Source organism: Cygnus olor, chromosome Z, assembly GCF_009769625.2.
Source record: "Cygnus olor isolate bCygOlo1 chromosome Z, bCygOlo1.pri.v2, whole genome shotgun sequence".
NCBI classification, from domain to species: Eukaryota; Metazoa; Chordata; class Aves; order Anseriformes; family Anatidae; genus Cygnus; species Cygnus olor.
In genome coordinates, this window is record NC_049198.1 from 17,807,774 (window position 1) to 17,830,955 (window position 23,182).

The following is a 23,182-nucleotide window of genomic DNA, read 5'->3' on the forward strand; positions in this document are numbered from 1 at the left end:
AGGTTGAAATAATTGTGAAGGCCAAGAACTAGAAAACTGCCATCCTAGTTTATTGATAAAATGATTTGTGTAACTTCTCCAGTCAGCTAAGCCAATACCACAACACAGTAGCAGTAACGTATGTACAAGTGCAGGATTCCTAATGACCACAATTGTTAGGATTGGTATCACACTTCTTTAAATTGAGTACGGCAGGGTCTATGCATATAAAAGCACTGTAATGTTGACTGAATCAGAGGCATCTTGGAAAAGGAGAAAAATGGAAATACTCAGTGAGAAAGGTGATAACACCAGTTGGGAGACAACAGCCTTTTTTCCCCTTCTGTTAAGCTCTTAATTCCTGCTTTAAATTCACACTCTCATTGGAATCACCAATAATTAGATGGCCATTATCTTTGAGGTTGTAGATGATAGTCTGCCTATTCTTAAATCCTGTACACTGAATATGAGACTCTTTCTTCACCTCAAAGGTGACAAGCAAATACATCAAAAGACTGGTATGTTCTAATACTACAATGGTAGCTATTTCAGTTAAAGACACAAGTACTGGGAGCAAGACACATGAAAAGATCCAGACAACCTTCTGCCTAAAAACCAGGAAGGGCCAGTGTCCAGATGTAACTCCAGCTGTCTGTTGGATGACAGTTTATAATCAAGGCATCTTTTAAATTTATTTTTTTTATGTGTTCAAGAACAAAACAGAGTGGAAAGAACGTGGGTTTGAACTTTCCTGAGAAAGACAGGTGTACAAAAATATGTTGTATTCAATAAGCTAGATTTCTAGTCTCCCTTCAGTCATGGTTCTTTCTAGGACATAGTTTAGTTCCTCCTACTACTACTTAAGTAGTACCTTTAATGGTACTACTGTTGTCGAAGACAACTCCATTCTAAGGCACTGTCCTTAGCTCTCCAGTCTGCACCCCTGCATGGTGCCCCACTGTCAGACACACTAGACTTTTAAACGGCTTTATGGCTAGGTTCTACCAAAAATGAAGATGTCACTTTGCTGACCTACCCTTTGAACATAGATTACAATTGGAGCATCCAAACTCCTGCATGTTGGTCAGAGACTTGATGATCTGTTGCTTTCTGTATCCAGAAAAACATCAGCCAAATCCCAGGCCTTACTGCCCACAAGAGCAGACTTTATAAGCTCTCACCCAGTTTGGACACTAGCAGCCATCTTCCTAACTCAATTGCATTGTCAATTAAACAACAACAAACTAACATGTACCAAAACAAAAACTTAATTCAAGTTTCCTAATTTCAAAACAGGCAGTTTGTCAGTCAATAAACATTCCTTCTATACTTCAAGTAAGTGAAAGTTGACTAACACAGGCACAAGACTTTTTTATATGCCTGGAGAGTTTGGAGAGGGTTTGGAAGGAACGCGCTTGCCAGAAACTGCTGGCAAGCACAACCCCTATAACAGCAGGCAATGGGATATCTAAGCATACATTTTTGCTTCCTTTCCCAGACATAGTATTACCACCCCCACCTTCTTATTTATGCAGGGGAAGGGTGGCATTATTGAATTCATTTTCTTAGTTAAGCAAGAATTTTTTCCTATTGCACAGAAAGAATGATTTCCAAAAGGACAGATACACCTGGGGAGCGTTTTAAGCCCATTTTACAGTTACTGAAATCTGAATTGTCAGAGTCCATTGACATAGCAAGACATTTATTTTTATGTAAGGTATTAGCTACTGCGTTCCCAGTTTAGAACATTTTTAGAGGTATATTTCTCAAATATAGCCTGAAGACACGAAAAATTACTTAAGAGAATTGCAAAAAGACACACCCATTTTCTTTAGTAAAAGAGCACCTGCAATTAACTTTATATTTTGTTTCTCCTATTTTGCTAAACATTACTGGTTGCATCCTGTCTGTGATGTGGATTGAATCACAATGTTACACCATTAGGGGTTTTATAGCAGATAACTTACAGGAATGATATCTTAACCTGAAGCAGAGTATAAAGTTTTGCTGCAGGTTATATATCACAACATACAGATAAACAGTAAAATCTTTTATGTTGCAGTTTAGTACCTACATAAAAAGTTAAACATCCCTATCTTAAAATAAATGCTTTATTAAAGAGGCAATTATGAAGTGGAAGTATAGTTTTCCAAAAGCCTGTATTTGGCAGTAACCCCCCATTTTTGAAGAAGTCTCCTGAACAAACCACCAACATTACCATCACAAAAGTTTTTAATCTTTTTTTTCATAAAATACATAGAAAGCTTATGTAAAAACAACTTACATGGCAGCAAACTTGTATTTTTTTTTGTGTTTGTTTTATTGCTGGTGGTGGTGGTTTTTATTTGGTTAGTTGGTTTTAAACAGAATGTCCAGAAACCAAGCTGCAAAATCTACTCACGATTTAAAGGCAGCCAACAAGAATAAGTGAAAATTTATCATGTTCTTCAGATGGTTAAGTAACGCTTGCCCTTTCACTGCCTGTGATTGGCAGGGTCTTGGTTGACTTATTTATAGGCCAATTTTGAAATAGTGTTCCAATGTCTTGCTTCCTAAACAAACACCTTCAAAAATTAATCCAGTGAGATGGCATTAGTCTCTACTCACTGACCAAACACTTTGTAATAAGCAGATTGGCAGAGATGACTTAATTCAGACACACTGAGTAACTGAATAATTAAATCAAACAGAAGAGCTAATAAAGAGTGCATACAGACTGCACAGACAATGTAATTTAGGCAATGGATGAAGTCAATGGAAAAAGAATAGTTGCAAAGCTTAAGTGTATTTTGATTCAGCATTCTGATTTATTTAGCATTTTCCCATCATTTTATGCCCTAATAAGTTTCCATTGACTAACATGACCTGAAGCTACAAAAAAAGCTAGTCAAGTGCAGAGTTTCTTAGACTGCATCTCTACCAAGTTGCTGCAACTAAACATATGTTAAAATAACCTGTAAATGAAAATATACCTGGGTGAAATTCTTCCAGTCTAGTTTGCAGAAATCCCTAAGCACCTTTGGACACTGCACTGCTTGGAAATGAATTAGTTCAATATCAAAATTCTCATCTTGAGCAAATTTTACAATGTGGTAAAAACAGGACTGACATTGAGAAAGTCACTGTGAAATGCAGCATTGTAGATAAAAAAATGTACTTTGTTTCCCACATTCAACTTCAGTTTATAAGGATGTAAAAGTACACCATATGTTCACTGCCAACAAAAAAAAGGACTAAGATAAACTAAAATAATCTGGCACCATGTATGAATCCAATGCAAGTAAAAAACAAAAGCTAGTGTTCAGCATGATTAGCCTGACATCCTATTGTTTTCTGTTACTTTTAACCAAGACACCCCCTTAACATCAAGATCATTTGAATGATCAAGGGGAGCACAGTTCCTAGAGTCAGATAATAAAAATTCTCTTAATTATGGTCAGCTGTTCTCAAAAATACAATTTTGTATATTTACTAGCTGTAATAAGATTCAACAAGATCAAGACAACAAAAACCGTCCCTGCAGCACAACCTAAAAGTTAACACAGTTGTATGCCAATTGTGGAAAACTGATTTTTGACAGCCAGCAGGAGTAAGAATCAATTAGCGAAACTTCTGGTAGCACACAGAGAAAAAGTACCTCACCACTAAGACCACCCATTTGTTTTATTATCCACTGCTTCAATGCACAATGATAATATAACTAAAAGGCTGAATTTTGATTTTTACTAAAGCCAGACAGATTAGAAAACGAAATAACAAGAGTTTGCTATGAGTTAAAGACTGTCTATAGAACAATGTGAAAGGACATTCTGCCTGATAGCTGTACCCTTCAAATCAGAGATTCAGGCCATTGCCAATTAACAATAAGCAAATGAAGCAAAAGGGCAAATACAAATTCAGAAATATGTAGTTCCAACTTTTTATTTTTGAAATTGCAAAGCAGCCATAAAATATCTGCAAATATTAGCCAAAGAAGATGAAAGATATTAGCCTGTCTTTAAGACAGGCTGTCAAGTCCAATTCAAGTGTCGAAAAGCACCATTTACCACTAGGAGAAACAATTCTTCGGAACATAAAGACAATAGGTTCTTTTGGTCCCTGCAATATTAAACGTAAATTAAAGATAAAATTATATTCATTTGGTCACCAATGGCATGATTTGTGTTTAATGTTCACTCTAAGAGAAACAATAAATGACAGGAGAAAAGAATCATAATGTGCTGCAGAATACTAGAAATCTACATTCCCGGGCAACTGGTGCTAGATTTTTATTTTTTTATTTTTAATATATCTATGTCTATGTATGTATATAAACAATAAATACAAATAAAAATTATATATTATGCAAACACACGCATACATACTCTCCACAGATCTCAAAATAAGCAGCACGGGCACATAATTAAGGGGTCCCCAGGGCTCATAAAGAAAGTGCAACGACCTTGTTAGTGTTTGGCCTTTCTTTGGCACCCAGTCTCATTGTAAAACAGTCAACCATGAAAGTACTTTAAAAAGCTGGTTTTCTTTTAATATTTACAGCATGAGTACGTAAGGTACCTTATAATGTTTAAAAGAAGCTGGTACTCCTGTATATCTTCCTGGCAAATTCATCATGAACCACAAACTTTCTAATTTACAACTTTCAGAAATCTGAATGCTTTAGAATACTGGGATTTTCAACTTTGCAATTTAATGACAACCCTGCCTTTGGCCTTTCCTGACCTGTTGTGAAGTAAATCAGGCACACTAATGTGGGCTAACAAGTCTTTTTCACACTGTTCGATCACCCTGCATCTTTTTTCTCCGCAGACAACGCCTCTCTCCCACTCTCTGTCTAGCCATCCTCCCTCAAAGCAAACAAAATGGTCACTGTAACCCTGCGTTACTGCTCATTAGATCACAGGTTAGTCAAGTGGAACTGCCCGAGGTTCCCAAAGGAGAGCTATACTTCAAAAATCTGTCCATGTCAAATGAAGAAAAAACCCCTGAGCGTGGGGTCACCCAGATCAATGATCAAAAGAGACTGAGAATAGTGGAGGGGAAAAAAGGAAAAAAAAAAAAGCCCTTTTTTTTTTTGTTAAAAACAGCCTTCCGTATAATAAATCAGAATACAAAGATACTAAGCTTTTTCTCCCCCTTAACAACACCCTATTTTCACTTTAAAATAGAATACCTTGATTTTCAAAAGATTTTCTAAATATAAGATTATTTTTAAGTATTACAACTGAGATTTCAATAAAACTCAAAATTACCTTAACAAAATTAACAAGAGAAATAATCATGGAAAATATTAAGGATTTCCTCTTCATTATATATTTAATTATTCAAAAATGTAATTTAAATCGATTTAAACTCAACTATGATTTTAATTTAAACAGCTGATACATTCTGAACTTCATGAAAAATGATATAGGTGGTATATCTGCAGAAAAAGTAGTCAACCAGAATTACACAGTTACATTACATTAATAATTACATTACAACGATTCTATTACATGACAGACGTACAGCCATACCAAATACTTGAAGAATGTGCAGCACCATTTCTATAGCCTCTGTTCCGCTTTAAAGAACATACAGCAATTCACTATGGACAACTAAGAAAACCACCATAAAGTAAGAAACAAAGAAAATAATCTTACAATGAAATAACAACAATTTTATCTGTAACTAATGAGTCTGTATACACAGAACAGATGAAATTACTCGAAGAGTATTGCCTATATAATAAAGTTCTGTGCACACACATTTTTGAAAACAACATTGGATAGTCTTTACTTACCCTGAGATGAATGAAAAACAAACAAAAAAGAATCTAAACAGTGTATTTAAAAATCACAGATAATTGTGCTTAATCAAAATGAACTATGTGTTTTCACAAATGACACACATACATTGTGCCATGAATGAAGACAGTGCTGCAGCTAAAGGGATCCCAATGTTTCCTGCAATATTGGTGACAGAACATCTTTTCATTTACAGCTCTGAAGAGCTTTAGTTTTCTGTCCTAAAGAGTAACTAAAATTTCACTCTTATTTCCTTTATCCTCTGCTGCAAGTAAAGGCAGAATTAGGATAGAGGCACGAAGGTATCTAATTTGGAATAGAATCTATGTTAAGTTTTTAGTTACTATATGGTCTGCTCCAAAGGTCTTGCTGCAATATAACAAAGCAATAGGGACGCAAAGGAAATACAAATCCTATAAATATTTGAATGTTTCACAGAATGTCAATAAAAATTTATTAGCCTTTATTACCTAGCCATTATTACCACAATAACAAAAACAAAAATGACAATACAAGTGGTATGATAATACATTATGAACAAGTCTTGGAAAAAGATTAGAGAACAAGCTTGCATTGACAGAGACAGATGGGACAACTTAATTTTAAGTAAATAATGTAACTGTAACAAATATTTAATAATATATGCAGTAATCCCAATTATCCTCCTCTTTACATACATGTGTATGAGTTGATGGTCTTCATAAGAAAAACTCATCAACTAATGCAATTTTTTTTGTTTTTAAGTTTCCTAGATGTCTTACAGTGCATATTGAATAAGGAATTTCAGCCTGCATTAACTTTAAAAAGGTGTATGTGCATGTACATTGAGGTTTTATTTTTAAGACAGTATTTCTGGCCCTTTCAACTCTATATGTGAGCAGATTTTCAACAACCAAAGACAACAGAAAACACGGGAAAAGTAAAGATGTTGAGAAATTGCGTGCGTGCATTGTCATTAAGTATTCTGTGCACTGCTAATATTCTATTTTTCTAACCAGCACATGGGGGTTGGACAATTTCAAGGATTACCTGAGTAAATCTAAATAATGCACTAATAAGTTTTCAAGAAAAAATAATTTCATCATGTATTTTAATGTCTTCTAGTTTATTCTTCACTAATAAATGAAGAATAAGATTCTAATAAGATCCTTCGCTATACTAACTCAAAATTTTGAGCTGTACAGATTCCAGTGGAACAAGTTACTGTTTCATGTCAGACTGCTGCAGATTTTCTAAACTATTTTGAGAAAACATTTATGATTATAAAGATTCCGGCATGACTAATGATATGATGTAGTATCAACAAATCATCATTAGAATAATGTCATTATATTCAAAACTCTGCTTCTAGTCTTATGAAGAAGATTGTTCCCAGATGCTAGAGAGCGGATAATTCATCTTTCTTTCAGGGTATGTCTGCTGAGTCACTGGAAGAAGGGGATGGGAGAATGGGTCCACTTTTTGAATCAAATGACATTATATATTGGACAGATTCTGAAGAAGTAATGGACACTGTTCTCAATATACATCCCTGTAGAAGAATGCCTCCAGAGAAAACCAAAAACACCATAGTATTTCATCCTCAGCCTCCTTGACCTGTCACTTAACCACTTTTGAACCTGCTGAACTCCCTTCCATTCTTCCTTTCTGTTTCATCCCCAGCTGCTCTCTACTCATCTCTTTTGCTTTACCGCCAGCAGAGTTTATGGGAATGGATGAGAGGGAGGTGCACAAAGTTTGACAGTGGTCCCTCTTTCTATCCCTCCTGCTATCCCTTCTCTCTGAATTATTTCATTTTCAAAAGCCACAATATCCTGTCTGACATGCAAGCTCATAACCTGGCAACAATCTCTGATTTTGGTTTAACTCATACCCCTGAACATCTCAGATTTTCTTCCAGAAGCACAATGGCTTGAAGACAACCCAGGAAGAGAAATTAAAAAAAAAAAAAAAAAAAAGAATTCAGCAACATTAAGGAATAGGAAAGGATCTAATCTCGCTTTATAATGATACATCATTCTTTCTTGGTCCTTGACAAATGCAGTGTCGTCCCAGTCATATGCATCCAGAATGCTGATATAAAATGATCCTTTCCTCACCCTGTCACTTGGAACACGCCATTGCTTTGCAATGTCTCAAACACATGCTACCATCTCCACTTCCAGAGCAGCATGGCTCTTTCCCTCTCATAATCATAGGAATTTTATGCTTGCCCACTTAATGCACTTCAACTCTGATGGGCCAATGGTGCATCAATTTTCGGTTCTTCTTTCCCTTACGGTACATACCCCTTATTCTCAGGAGTAACTCCCATCAAGCATCTTAAGAAATGCTGAGTGTTCAGAGGCACCAAAAGAATCCCATACTCAACCTCCTTCCCATTCTGGAATGACCAACAAAGATGCTCACATCATGATCCTCCATGAAGGGTAAGCATCTAATTTTCATGGAATGCAAAGAGACCAGAAATTCATTTCATACACTGTGTACCTATTCAAATAAAACAATTATTATGTGATCATAATCAAGCTTTTTTAAAAATTCTTCTGTTACACTGAGTACCAAATATAAATGATACAGAAAAGAGTTTAACTATGCAGTAAATAAAAGATTCATGATATATTTTATTACCAAATATATTTTAGTACTAAAGACATTTTATTACTTTCACTTAAAAAAAAAAAAAAGGCATTAAGGGAGGAAGGGCATGTCTTCATCTTTTAAGCAGCAGAAGCTTATATTGTTGTGCTTAAGAATTAATTCTACTAAAAATAAGGATGTCTGAAAGGAAAACACATCCTAAATCACTTACACAATTGCAGAGCTTTCACAAACTTGATCCAGTGCATTACTAAATACTTTTCCGTTTTTTTCATCTGATCGGGAAACTTTCTTTTTTCCTATTTTTTTTTTTTTTTTATAAAACATGTAGAGTTCTATTTAGAGATCATTTGTACAGCCACTAGTGAGTTCCATTTGAAGTAGTTATTTACTCTGAAGGAAATACAACTTCTCTTGCTTATGCAAGATGTCTCAAACAGTAATTAAATTTCTGAGCACTCAGGAATTCCTCTGAAGAGCAGTTTCACAGACGTAGAGGCCCAAAAGGATCATTATGATCATGTAGTCAGATTTGTATCCAACGGGCCTCAGGATTTCATTTAATAATTCTCAACTAAATCTCAGCAACTTTTGACCAAACAAAAAAGGTTTCAGACAGAACTCCAGGAAGCTGTGCTTTTCTCAGCTCCCACAGTCCTTACTTAATGAATACCACATAAGCATTCAGAAGTATACAAATATATATAAAAATCTGTATTCATCTTTTAGCAAATGTTTTTTGTTTGTGAAAGCAGCTCAGTTCCTTGCAGATGTATTCATCAAGGAATTTACCACTCAGAGATTTATACTTTGTTAAAACAGACACGCACATTTGTACAGTTTGGTTACTTGTAAGCTATATTATTCACCTGTTATCAACAACTCCAAATTACCATCTGATCTTATGAAAATATGGTGGGAGGGGAGGAGGGGAGCAGGAGGTATCTGCCATGGCCTCGTTTATTATAAAACAGTAATTGAAACAAATCCATCTAAAGAAAAGGGTGCTTACTGTTTGGATCCTCCATGTCATTCTTCACCTTTTTATAAAAGGATTTTCATACAAAGAGACCTTCTGGACAGATTTATTTATTTACAAATCCTTAAACAGCCTTTACAATTCCTTTTCGGCTCATCTTAATTTTTCCTTTGCTCACCATTATTTCCTACCATGCTAGTGATTCAAAGAGAACAGAAAAAATACAGCTTCTTCCAGATTTGCAATTTCTTATTTCAATTTCTTTAAAAGGTCACTTGCATTTTGCAGCAGTAAATATTTACTATCCAACTTGCTATTAGTATAATTATTCTAACAATGCAATGATTAAAGCATACTCTACCTCCTAAATATTTACATTGGACACAGACTTGCAACCCTATAAACCTGTTTTGTTGTTCACATCCAACTAGGGCATGGATCTACTTAGAGATTATTTTATACTGATTTTTATATTCCTGTATTATATTTTGTTTATATTACTTTATTTTAGGATCTTTTTATACGTAAGTGCTCTAACTGTTCTGAAGAAATTCTTTTATCAGAAAGGGAGATTTTCTATGAGATGTGTAAATAGGAATCATTTCAGCATTGTTCTAAGCATGGCAAAATTAGTATTTCCTAAACATCAGTTTATAAATGTTGTCCTCTCCTGCAAATGTATTCATAACTGAAGCCTGACAAATAACTCCACAGTTCTTGCAGAGGCCACAGTTGTGAAGGAAACAGCCAATACTTAAAATAGCAGAGTCCAGTTCCAAAACAATCTTCAAATATCAGGGGATACACCTTGGACGAGAAGTATTTGCTGTGAAGGGATTGCAAATATTAAGGTCATTTAGGTCACTGTGATCTCAAAACAGGGTAGGAATCCATATTTTGGCTATTTGCTGCAGTAATTTGAAGATAAATTATTTTGCAAATAGTTTTTTGAGGAACTAAAAATCTGCCCGCAATTTAACTTTGCTATAGATGTCGTCCCGGTCAAAGTACACAGATTTGCAACAGCTGGTCTTTCAGAGTTTGGGTAGGTGAACTAATTTGCAAGGTTTGAGCAGGGCAAGAATGGGACTGAGTGCAGCCAGTACTTCCATTTTTGCTCTTGGCTTCAGGCTTTTTTTTTGTTTGTTTGTTTGTTTGTTTGTTTTATTATTATTATTTTCTGCTTCTGGAGGCACTATCTTTTCAAAGCTGTTAGCTGAGATACTGAACTCTCTCTGAAACTTAACCTCTTACCAACTTATCAATGCAATTTTTCAGACTGTTAGTAGTGACATCTATAATAATATTCACACATCGGTAAGTTGAAAGGTTTTCCAAAAAGAAACTATTTTTACCTAACTAACAGAACATACAAGAAAAACTATGGCAAAATAGCACTAGGACACTGATCTACCTTACACACAATAAGAAGAAGTAATTAAGTCCTGGAATTAAGTGTGTCATGTGCAGCCATCTTGGACTATAAAGCGTCAGGCCCAGAAAGAACAGTTTCTATAGCTCTCCAGATTCCCTGCACAGCCCCTGATAAACCTGGCCATTGCACTCCAACAATTTAGTTTAAAGAAACTTAAGGCATCAAGACAACATTGTTTATCTACACAATTAGTTCCAGACTTAAACAAGAGAGGAAAAGCTTGCAGTGTAACAGTCCCTACATCACTGTAGTGGTTCACTTAACAAGGAGAGCCACCCTCTGCTTTTCCACTAGCAGAAAACCAAACTGGACACCATCCACAACTGAAAACCCAAACACCTTAAAATACTGTCAAATAAATAAAAACACCACAATTTATGCAATCAAGGGACCAATCTTTCACATTTTGTTTTGAAAATACTGTTCGTAATTCAAAGACACTTTTAATCATGCTCTAATGAAGAAAAAAGAAAACTGGGAAGACTTTCCTCAGGAGTTTCACACACCCATCAGTACTTCAACTTTAAAGCAAGACCTCCTACACAAGAGAAAAAAGCACGTGTGATCAGCTCACATAATATTTTTTCACCTTTTTTCCTGACAATATTTAGAAAGATAACAAAGAAAGATAATCTTAAAACAGACTGAGAAGACTGTCTGCTTCTCATTGCATATTAAATGTGCTGGCATTTCTAAAAAAGGAAATTTAGAAGACTTCTTCAATGATTTCCCCTGGAACAAGTGGTCAAAAATCTAAAGATATGAAAGAAATGTGTTAATTATGTGCACTTTTGGATAACTAAAAGAAAACACAACAAAAATTAAACTCTATGGATGTCTTCACATATGTGATCTTGCAAACAGCCTTATATCTTGAAACAAACAAACAAAACAAACAAACAACAAAAAAACACCACAAAACCCAAAACCAGAAACTCCTCAAAATCAACATTCCACCACCAAATATGTAGCTTCACTACTGAACTGGCAAAGCTTCACGGTCCAATACAGTTTCTGCTTTCATCAGTCTGATGGGGCTTCTACAATTCTTCAACACATTCAGATAAGTGTTTGCCTGTTCCTGAAGCACGATGGCCGCCAACAACTTCCAACTCATCCTAAACTCCTAAATATTTTTGCGACTTTGGAGGTAAGCGACTCACAGTTTGCATACCGGTTCAAATCATAGGAATGTACTGAAAAATCCAGCTTCCAGTATTAGCACACAAAGCAACACAGATTCCAAAATAAAAATCAACAAGTGAACAGGTTCACTTGCAAAGCAATTTACAATACTCTTAACACCAAAAACCTCCTGTTATATTTTAAGCCTTTAAAGAAATTTGACTAATCAAAACCACTTGTCTATAACCAAAAGCAACTTTTGATGGAACACCAGAAATACACTCCATCAGAAAAATATCTATCTATCTATATATTATGGTTTATATATATATAATGTATTTAATTTTATGCATTTATGTAATATACACATATATAATTAGGTACACTGTTCTAGAATTGCACCCAGTATTTTGGAAACAGTGGCCAAACTGCTATGCCACTCTCACACGATCTTCCCCATCTGTTGAGTAACTAATTTTTGTTTTGTTTGCAACTCTAAATTTTTTAATACAGGAGGGTTCCAATACAGCAGTAAGAACAGACTTCCACATGATTAATTCTTCAATACTGTAATTTTAAACTAAAATAAGGTTATTTTGCAATATACCTATTAACTTAAATATTATTGCCTCAGTTTTATGCTCCAGTTAATGCACTTAGCAGCTATTTGAAATCATTTAAATATGCGCTAATGCTACAACAAACATCAAAACAACTTACAAATATCTTTAATATGGGAAGATGGAATAAATACCATGCAAGTTGACATAACAGAATTAAGAGGTACATCTTCATTCACAGCTTCTAGAATGAAATGTCAAATGTACTTTTTTTGGTTTACTGTCCTTCTAGTGGGAAGTGTCCCTGCCCATGACAAGGGATTGAAACTGGATGATCTTTAAGGTTCTTTCCAACGCAAACCATTCTGTGACTCTATGATTTAAAAAATAAAAAAAAAAATAAAAAAAGGAAACCCAACCAGCAACTGAATAGAGGAAGATAAGATCACATTTCTGATCAGTATTTCAGTTTAGTTTCTCCTGATCACTTCAGTAACATGAAGTATATACTCCAATCATGACTGAAAATGTTCAATTACATTTCATGATTAAACAAACTGACTGGATATACTTCCAAAAAGCTATTGTAATTTCGAATTGAGCTATTCATGATATTGTTTAATACTTAATGTATATAGCTTCTATGATATTGTTTTAACCTATGCAATGCATAGAAAAAAGACTTAAAATAAAATATAAAATTCTGAAAAGCTAAAGCAACTGCACTTCCCAACAATAAATATAACTAACATCTGTTGCAGAAAGTGCTTGGCAGTTTTACAGTTTTGTGAAGGATTTTTGTTGTAGATAAATATTTTTCTACAATTCCTATTACACACAACTCAACTCAGACATTTTCTTTAATTATACTCCAAGGGGTCCTATCATATCCATTAAAGAAAGGCCACTTGTTGTCTAAAAGAAGGCATACATAATTTTAAATTTCAACTGTGTTTCATTTATCTTATGACACAAAAAAAAGCATGAAACTACCTAAACTTCATGTAGTTCTGCAAAAAAAGTCTAATAAAGCTGCCAATGCTTAACAGATTTTCTTTATTAAATTTTTAAAAATGCTCTTTTTAGGAATAAGAAATGGTGATATGATGAGTCAGCATTTTCCTTTCACGTCAGACCTCACTAATGAGGACAAAAGCACAGCAAAACCTCTAAGAAAGCAAGAAATTTCTATTTCAACATCTGCAAAATTAAGTAAGACTCCCACTTTGCATTCACAGCAAGCACATGACATCACTTTTTTCAGGGATGAAATACCAGGAATAACTTTGTGACAGCCCCCTTCAGTTCAAAATACTTTTTTTTTTTCCTCCAGTGTTCTTAAGTAAAAAATTCACAGACATACACCCCACGATACAGGATTTTTGTTCTGAAGATATGCATTAGCTGTGTGCATTCAACAAAATTATTGTATTCAGCATTTCATACAGACTCAAAGTAGCAATCAAGACTTGTTTGCTATAAGTATAAACCAAGATTTTTTTAAAAGCATTCAGTAGAAATGTATTTAAATACTGCTGTAAGCATATAAAGATCTGTTACTCCACTGAGATATCAAACAATTGGTAATGATGTGGAGGGATAAGGAGAGAAAGAGGGTACTGTCAATAAAAGAGAAGAAACATTACCTCTAAATACACAAAGGATTTGGTATATGCCCAAAAGTCTACCCAAATGGGCTCAAATGCAAAATGAAGAGTTACATCTATAACTTGCTATGAAGCAAACCAACTGGCATATAGCACATGGCACAAAGACATCATTCCTCTCCTATATTCACTTTTCATATGAAACCAGAGAAGGAACATTTCTTAAACAAGATTTATAACCAAACTTTCAATTATCGTTAAACCCAATATGGCCATTTCAAAAAGGAAAAAAATAGTAAAACAATAAATGCTTGAAAATAGTTAAATCATGAAAAAAAATCCATTGATGGAAACTAATCTGTGTTACTCTATGAAAAAAAAGGGTAAAATCAAAATACCTTGGGCATATTTGAAGAACTAAATGAAACCAGTCATGTTTTCGGATAATGTCATTTTTCAAGTGAAAGGCTGAGGAATATATGGTTTGTTTTTACCTTGCACAATAAACTAGAATAAATTAATAGCTTGATATATTAAAATACACATTACATTTCCTCCAAATATTCATTACTTCTTCCCACATCTATTTTTAGGTGAACAAGACCTAGAATTGTAGATTCAATCCCTGCATCATTTCAGCTTACTTTTTTATGCAACTTAAAATCCAAATCCTTTTTTTTTTTTTTCTTTTTCTCTTTTAAACACAGAATCTTGGAGGAAAGTATCAGCGATTTAATACAGATTTTTACATTTCAATTTACACAATTTTCACTTACTTTCTTCCTCTCATTAAAAACATCACTATTTACATTTCTCCTACTTAACACATAATAAACTTAACTATATTGTCTCTTTTGGCATAGAAAGCATAAAGCAGCAGAGAAAGTACATGCAAATATACTGCACAAATAGCAGTTATCCTACAGATGATTAAGTTTTGCATTGAATTAAATATGCATTCTTCAGAAATATCGTATTTTAGACAAAGATGTACACCTAAGAAAGGAAGAATTTCAAATACCAATCAGCAACACAGTAAAGTGCTGAAACAGTTTTGATTCTGATGTATGAAAAACACCACTCACAGAACAAACAAGATTTCACGTACAATCTTTAATATGAAGAGTTCTTTAAATGACATAGTTATGAACAGAATGACACAACAGGATTTTAATTTCTTCCTACAACTTCAGAAGAAAAGTTTTTCAAGAAGACTAAGTAACTTTCAGCATTTCCTCAATTTCATTAGAATGTGTGAGAGAAGAATTTTTCAGAAACTTAAGAGCACTGTAAACTTAAGAAAGTTAAGAGCACTTTTCAGTACACTGAAAAGAAGAATTATGTAATTTACCATGTGATAGCTAGAAATTAGACAAAAACATTACTGCTTAAAAGAAGAAAATCAGAACAGCTCAAGAACTTCACAACAGGAATTGCAACTCTGCCCTCACTTCATTACATAAAACTTCACAAAAAAAGCTTTTATATAAAGGCTACCCATGGCTGCAAACAATCTATTGCTTTAAGCAGTTGCATAGAATAATGGGATACTAGAAGATTAAAAGTAATAGGAAAAAAAAAAAAAGCAAAACAACAACAAAAAACACCGTCCCAGCAGCTTTTGATAAGAGTAGTTAAAATGTCTTTTCTCCCTTCAGCAAAATACAGCGAAAAAGCAGAACTGTATTTGTATCCAAGTATTACTTGTTTGTTTTCCAGAGCAACTAAGCCTGTATAGAGTGCATTGGACTAAATTCTTAGGGGCAGGGGCTGTTCTTGGTCTGTGTACTTACAATGAAGGCTAACTGAGGCCAGTTCATAACTAGGATGTCTGGGTAATAAGTAATAATGGGTCAGTGGTGTGCAGACAGTAAATACAAACAGGCAAGATGCTGCCACGTTAACATACCTCTTGTACGGAGCGAGCTGCTGGCTTGTCTTGATGATTGGCCAGTATTAAAAACGGCAAAGTACATAACTGGGGGTGCTGGAGAGCTGAATGCAGTTCATTCCTAGCAGTTTCTAGGTCATCTTCAGAGGAGGCACTGTCTAATACAAATATTACCCCTTGGGATCCTTGGTAATAACGACTCCAGTATTTCCTGATATTGTCAGCCCCTTTCAAGACAATAATAAGAGCTAATTAAAATAAATATAATTAAACAGTTTTAACACTTATAACCAAAAATAATCCTTCTACTTAGAACAATCAAAGCAATCTACTAAATTTTCTCTCATAAACATACATTAAAAAAAGCAACCATAAATCCGGGACACACGTACACAAACACAAACATAGAAACTAACATCGTTTAAATAAGGAAAGAATGTGACTCAAGGCATTGAAAGTTTCTGCTCCATAAACAATTACTGGCAGAACTACTACATTTTTAATGTTGGCTAGGCTAATCCCATACTTTCTCACTGAAATATCCTGATAATAACAAGTAAACTGGACATCCTTTGTCCATTCTTTATTCCTTAGCCATGTAGCTTAACCTGTGGTTCCTGTTATGTCAGTTGTTCATTATTAAGTATGGTAAGGTCTTTCAGTTCACCTCCAAACCATCAAATACTTCATAATCAGTGAAAAGAGGTGTCAGGAAAACCTACTAAAGTTGCAATTACACATTTAATGAGGAAAATCGTGATTCAATAGTGAGTTGAACAGGGAATGAGGGGATAGGATGACAGTTTGCAAAGGTATTAATTTCAACTACTTTTACTATCTCAGCCACATGACAGATTCTGGAAGAGCCCAACACTAGACACGTGACAGACTGTACAGGCTTATGTGCCACAGTAAATTTTAGGACACAGTTCAGTGGCACTCAGCCAACACAACAGAAGCCAAGCAACAAGGTTATCTATAGAAAGCTTTTGTCTCCCCTGGAGAGCAGCATATGTTGTAACATTGAGGTAGGAAAAAAAAAATTATTTGACAGCTGTCAACCTATCTAAACAACAATTTGGACATGGGCTATTCTTTGAATGTCTGAATCTGGCACTACACTCATGGGGACTATCATTAAAAAGTGAACAAGAACAGCAATACGGTAGGAGAAAACTTGACATGTCTGCAAGACAGTGATTTGAAGAAATGTGCTGAATTTTTTTGGATACATACACTTTACATACACTATTCTTACGTCGAGATAGGGAAAAGTGAACTATAAGGTAGACATGGATACCAAGTTCTGATAATAAGAAAACTCCATTTTCCGATGGAACAAAACAACTGACTACAAAGTTTTTGACCAACATGTAGTCATAAAATGAGAATTTAATGCAATACAATTACTATAACTTTGCTATGACACTTAAAATATTAAGTTAATTTGTGCATTGTACAACTGAGAAGAGACACTAAAAAACAGGTGAAGAAATCAAAATTTAAGAAGGAATTCACACCATTATGCTTTACGCATCCAACACTGAGTATTCAAATCTCACTCCATGGAGTTACTCCCTTCACTGTTCTGATGACACTGGAACCTGAAGCACTCAGTCTCTGTCTTGCACCCAGCACAATCTAGGTGGCTAATTACCATCGTGAATACACACTTTCTCCTATAGAGAATACTGGATTCAGATCTGAACGCTGGCTTTCTGCAAAAGACCTAAAGGATTGGTTACTTGACAGTCATGGGATTTAGCCAAGACCTTGCTTAATTTCTTTACTAATTTAACCAGGCTCATGAAGTAATGCTGTACAAACAGGACATGTATTTCTTTTATTTTATTGTCAACTTCTGAAGATCAACATTACTTATACAGGAGAGGGATTGCATTGGAAGTTAATTGTATGTTTCCTTACCACTGTAATATCTATCAATTGTATTTGTACAGAAATGAAAGAATTTCATAGCACCTATTATATACACCAGTCCCTCCAAACAACTCACTGTATCAGAACCAAGGAGAACTAGCGGCCACAGGAGTTTTCAGCCTGAGAGACTCTACTTAACACAGCAACGCACAGCAGTGTCAGCCACAGCCATCTGAGTATCACATTACTTTAAAAAAAAAAAAGATTATAATTTTCAGGGAGCTAAAAGGCCAACACCATGACCAGTTCTTTGAAGGTGCTTTTTGTGCCTTTTTTTTTTTTTTTTTGTCGTAGTAATATAACAACTCTCACCTACCCTAAGATTCAGCCAGCTTCTTTTCAACCACATGTTGCTGCCAAACCCGGAGTATTATCTTAGTAAGAATACTGACTATTTCTAAGGAAAAAAAACGCTGTGCTTCATTCATGGCAATATGAGGCTACCTTTATTTCCCTCCTTTTCAGTGCTTGTAAGAGAACAGAACATAGCATCACAGAAGAATTTCACTGAAAAGAACTTGAAGGTGTCAAATTTGTTAGCTGTCAAACTTGCAGCTAGTCTGCATTGACAGCATAAATGCCACACAGCCTTTGCATCAAGATAATCTAGCCTGTGCATGAAAGCTTCCATTAAACTCAAGTTTATAAAAAACATCTCTCTCACCTCTTCTCTGCCTTCCATGCTTCCCCACTGAGAAGTCAGGCCTTCAGTATTTTCCCTATTAGCTAACACAGGTGCCGTCTCCAGCTTTGAATTTCCAGCTATTCTGATATTTAAAACTTTTAGAACAACATTTAGGTTGCAAGTACGTGCAAGTTTTAAAAACACCATATATACACTTGTCTGTGAAGAGGCAGTTCGATCTCCTTAAGCATCTCCTTAGGTATGTTGTACTGCCATCTTAAAATGTGGAATTTAAAATAAAAATCTCCCGCTCTAGTCAGAGAAAAGGATGAAAAGAAAACACGTGTCCTGCAATATGCTCTAACATTTATTAAAGCCTTAAGCCTGAAGCTTTAATAGCCTGCAGTAGGTGACACACCACAGTAAACTGGACTTTATAGATGACAATTGTTCTCAGCCTTTCCTCTCCCTTCCCCCCCACCTTTTTTCCCCTCTATCTAAACACACAGTAAGTCCTCTAGAGCAAGGAAAGAAAAGTTGGCAACTAGAAAAGCATCCACCAGTTTCTTCTCTACCCACTATGCCATATCTACTCTCCCTCCACCTGTCCTGTAGACTCCACAGCAGCTAAGATCACAGATGAAGCAACACAACTTCCCAGACTGAAGAGTGCTACCAGTGCCCAGCGTCTCAGATGCAACCTCATCTTAACTGGAGTCACACCTTCGGCTACACCACAGATAATCTCCTATGGAAAGCTCTTTATGCATCTATCTCTACGGCACTTGACACCAGCAAGCATATAAAGAATGCAGGAAGTCTACCACAGCTGTGTTATTTCTGTCTGTCTAGCCCTTCTGCTGACTGGCCCACAAAACTTTGAATCAGCTTTAGCCTTTCAAAGCTGTTTCTGGCTAGAATCAAAAACTCAAAACTTTTTTTTCTTTTTTTTTTTTTTGGGGGGGGGGGGGTTGAAGGGGTGGGTGGGCACTGTTCATAAAATGTAGGTGTAGTTTATGATGATAAACTAGGATGCTATCTCTATTCCACCCTTTGATTCAGCCTGAAGAAAACCGAGTAGCAAATCCATCAGGAGACAGAGGTTTTTTGTTTGTTTGTTTTGTTTTTAAGCAAACCAAGAAATTTCTACTTCTCACAAAAATCCTACTCAATAAAAAACAGCCCCTACTCTGCAGAAAGTGAAACTAGAAAATTTGTGGGTTTTTTTTGCTTATCCTATTGTAGATAGGCAGGCAGTGCTTACATGACTCCAATTTGCTTTGAGTTAAATAGTAAATTTCTATTCACACTGTAAAAAGCTAATTGTAGAAGAATATTTTCCCAGAACAGTGGAAAGATCACTACTGCTCAATCCTTGTCTGAATTTCATCAGGACTCAAGTTAACAAAGTCAGTAAACAGGTGTAAATGATCTCTTATCTATGAAATGAGGAAACTATGTGAAAGAGCTTAGGCACCATTTGAACAGAAGTCTTGAGTATGATTGATAGCAAACAGATCCATCTTTAATGCTTTCAGAAGCTGAACATCTCTGTGCAACTCACAGCTTGGACAGCTCATCAGGGTCATCTGAAAATGTCATCTGCTAAGATGTTCTGTAAACTGTTAGATGCAGATATGTCACAGATGGCATTACATACACCCCATGACTAGATTTTGTAGAGGTGTCAACTGCCTTTTAGTCAAATACAGTAATGAGATTTTATTGCTTTGTTTTAGTATGTCCCTGTGAGGATTACTTAGGCTGGCATTTACTTGTGGGATCAGTTTTCTGATGACTAAATAGATGAAATTTAGCTGCTCTACCAGCCTATGTTAAAAGAGCGTTCAGTCTTCCCCCCTTTCTCCACAGAACAAAGGAAGGTGGTTTGCCCATACCTATTTAAAATTTAAATGCTAATTAACAGGTCAACATACTCCCCTCCTACCTCATCTTTTTCTTTACTACCTGACAGCTACTGCCGTCTTCTCCAGGTGTTTACATTTTCCATTCAACGTGGTTTGCATGACAGTATGACTACTCTCTGGCTCTTTACTTCCAAATTAGGATAAAATACGCATGCTTTGTTTAACCAATCCTGTTTAAAAGTTATTGGTTCTCGAGCTCTCACCTACACAATTAATTTGGCTGGTTTAAGGGTGTGAATTTATTACTTTGGTCATGAAGCTTAAGGAGAAACAGCAGTGGGGAGGACAGTTCTCTTATCCTGGGCTTGCTCAACTGCATGGAACTTCAAGCATCCCTGATACTAAGGACTCCACTTTTGCTAACTGGTTAATACGTTTCGTCTTAAATGGAATTTAAAAGACGATTACACAACATGTTGGTTATCTATGCTCATGCAAAAAGCCTTTAGGTAGCTTACAAAAACCTAACACAAACACGTGACAATGCATCTTAGTACATAAAACAGAGAAAGTTAATAAATCCTATAACATGTTGTTAGTATTTTTTGGAATCAGTAAGAATAAAAAGAGCTATTCTCTTCCAAAATTATTCATTTAAATTTGACCAGGTTCAAATAGGCTTATTCAAAAAACAAAACTAAACAAAAACAAACAAAAACAAACAAAAAAACCACCCACAACTGTAAATTATTAGGTGGCCTCCAGTTTGGGCCTATAATCTTGACATAGGCCTAAGTATCCACATCATGACAACTGCCCTGATTTTATATTCTGCTCTGACAGCATTACAGCAGTGAATGACTGAATAAACATACTGAATAAATGGTGGCTGCAGGTGCTGGGTCTCAAGGCTGGAAATAAACTTCTTAGAGTCAAAAAAAAAATTAAAAGCTTCTTAGTGCCTTTGCACCTTCATTATCTATCTTGAGAATAAACTTCAGCATTCAGTATCCCAAATTTCTTCTATTAAAACAGTGTTAAAAATTTCAAACAATACATTAGCATGCTTTATTTTTCCATTCTTTCCCCATTCTTCCTTATGTTCATCAAACACAATTTCATTCAGAGTTTTCACCAGAGATTACTGCACCATAGCAGAAAATCATCAAATCTGTAATTTCTTTTTGCACCATTACTCAGTAAAGTTGTGTAATTCAGAGAGATGTTTCAAGTTACCACGGTAAGAGTGCATTCTGAAAGAACATGGTTTGGGGCACACCACATCTTCACAGCAATTCAAACTACAGACAGTATTTTATGGACAAAGTTTTTGGAAGAAAGTGGTACTTTAATTTCACAAAAAGCAGGAAGGAATTGTGGTGTATCAAAATAAAAAGTTACAGAATGGAAAGTTCAGCTTGGTCAGTACCTAAAGGAAGATTTCTTTTTCAAATAATTCAAGCAAATAAAGGAAGAGTTCTTTTTCAAGTAATTCAAGCAGGCCTAAGTTTGATTTGAAAGCTATATATTCTTAATCAGAATCAAATGTTTATAAATTAAGCATTTAATATTTATGGAATTGGATAAAAACACTGATTTCTGACAGGGAGGCAGTCTAGCTTTAAAAATAAATAAATAAATAAATAAGCAAAACGAGGATTTTTGTTTTGTTTTAATATTCTAGTACCGTGTTCTTAAAAAAAATGCAAAAAGCACAGCAAACTTTGTTCCATGTCCCAAACCTTGAAGACCGATGAAGAAATAATCAAACCATAACAGATGAAAGAAGACAACTGTTTTCTATATGCTTTGCATGAGGTTTTACAATACCTACAGAAATGAAGAACCAAAATCTGGCTTCATTAGCAGCTCCAGCAGTCAACCAGCACACTCAATACTAGCACCATTTTCGACCTCGAGGAAGGATATTGGTTCAGCCAAACAAAAAGGATACTACACAGTCAGCATCTGTTTCACATAACTTCTTGGCTGCTGAATCCAAGAACCTTAAACAGTATGACTTTGGCTCTAAGTTCCTTAAATATTAGCTGTTACTACTTTGCTGTACAAACATATATGAAGCTTTCAATTTTCAGTTACCTAAACCTAAAAGGTAATTTTAAAATAGAGTATCAAAAATTAAAACTATATTGAATTTCATGCTTTGAATAGCATGCAAGAATGGACGGTGATTGTTAGAAACAGATGCCCCTCTGTCTTCCTCCAGGTTTCCAAGATCATATGCCTGGACTAGACCTTCAAACTAAAGGGAACTTAGATAACGATGCCTTAACAAATGAATAAGAAAAAAACATAGGCTTCTCTTTGATAACACCAAAGGCAGAAACTACTACTTTTTACTTTCTTTTCAATCTTTCTCAACTTTATGTACTGTTGTGAAAAACGGATTTTAAATTCCAGCCCCAATGATTTATCATTTTTAAATTTAAAATAGCTAATATTTTGGTATGATGAGATTTAGACACTGTATCTTTTTATAATCAAAAGAATAAATGCTATACCTCCAAGTTCTTTTACATTCAAAATGGCATTCTGGAATGGCACTGCTTTTATGCTAAAACCTGAAAACAGAAAAGAGATTAAAATGTGATTTATCAATGAGGCCATTTGAAATCAATTCCATACATTTAGAAAAGACTACATTTTTCACCAAAAACAAACAAACAAACAAAAAACAATATTTTGCATATGAAATTCTGTTTAAATATGATGTTTTAAAAATATCAGTTGCAGGATGCAGGGAGACAAATCAGCAAGAGCTAAGACA

At 35.0% G+C, this 23,182-nt stretch overlaps 1 protein-coding gene across 6 annotated transcripts in view; it reads right to left on the reverse strand.

Annotated features, from left to right (window-relative positions):
* The window catches only part of ARL15 (ADP ribosylation factor like GTPase 15), a 215,377-nt gene that overhangs the window by 111,794 nt on the left and 80,401 nt on the right, over nucleotides 1-23,182 (reverse strand). For all 6 annotated transcript variants that reach the window (XM_040542264.1, XM_040542259.1, XM_040542258.1 and 3 more), the window contains 2 exons: nucleotides 22,917-22,976; nucleotides 15,982-16,190 (listed from right to left, as the gene is read on the reverse strand). In XM_040542264.1, coding sequence (XP_040398198.1) covers nucleotides 15,982-16,190; nucleotides 22,917-22,976 — 269 coding nt within the window. The remainder of the gene's footprint in view (nucleotides 1-15,981; nucleotides 16,191-22,916; nucleotides 22,977-23,182) is intronic.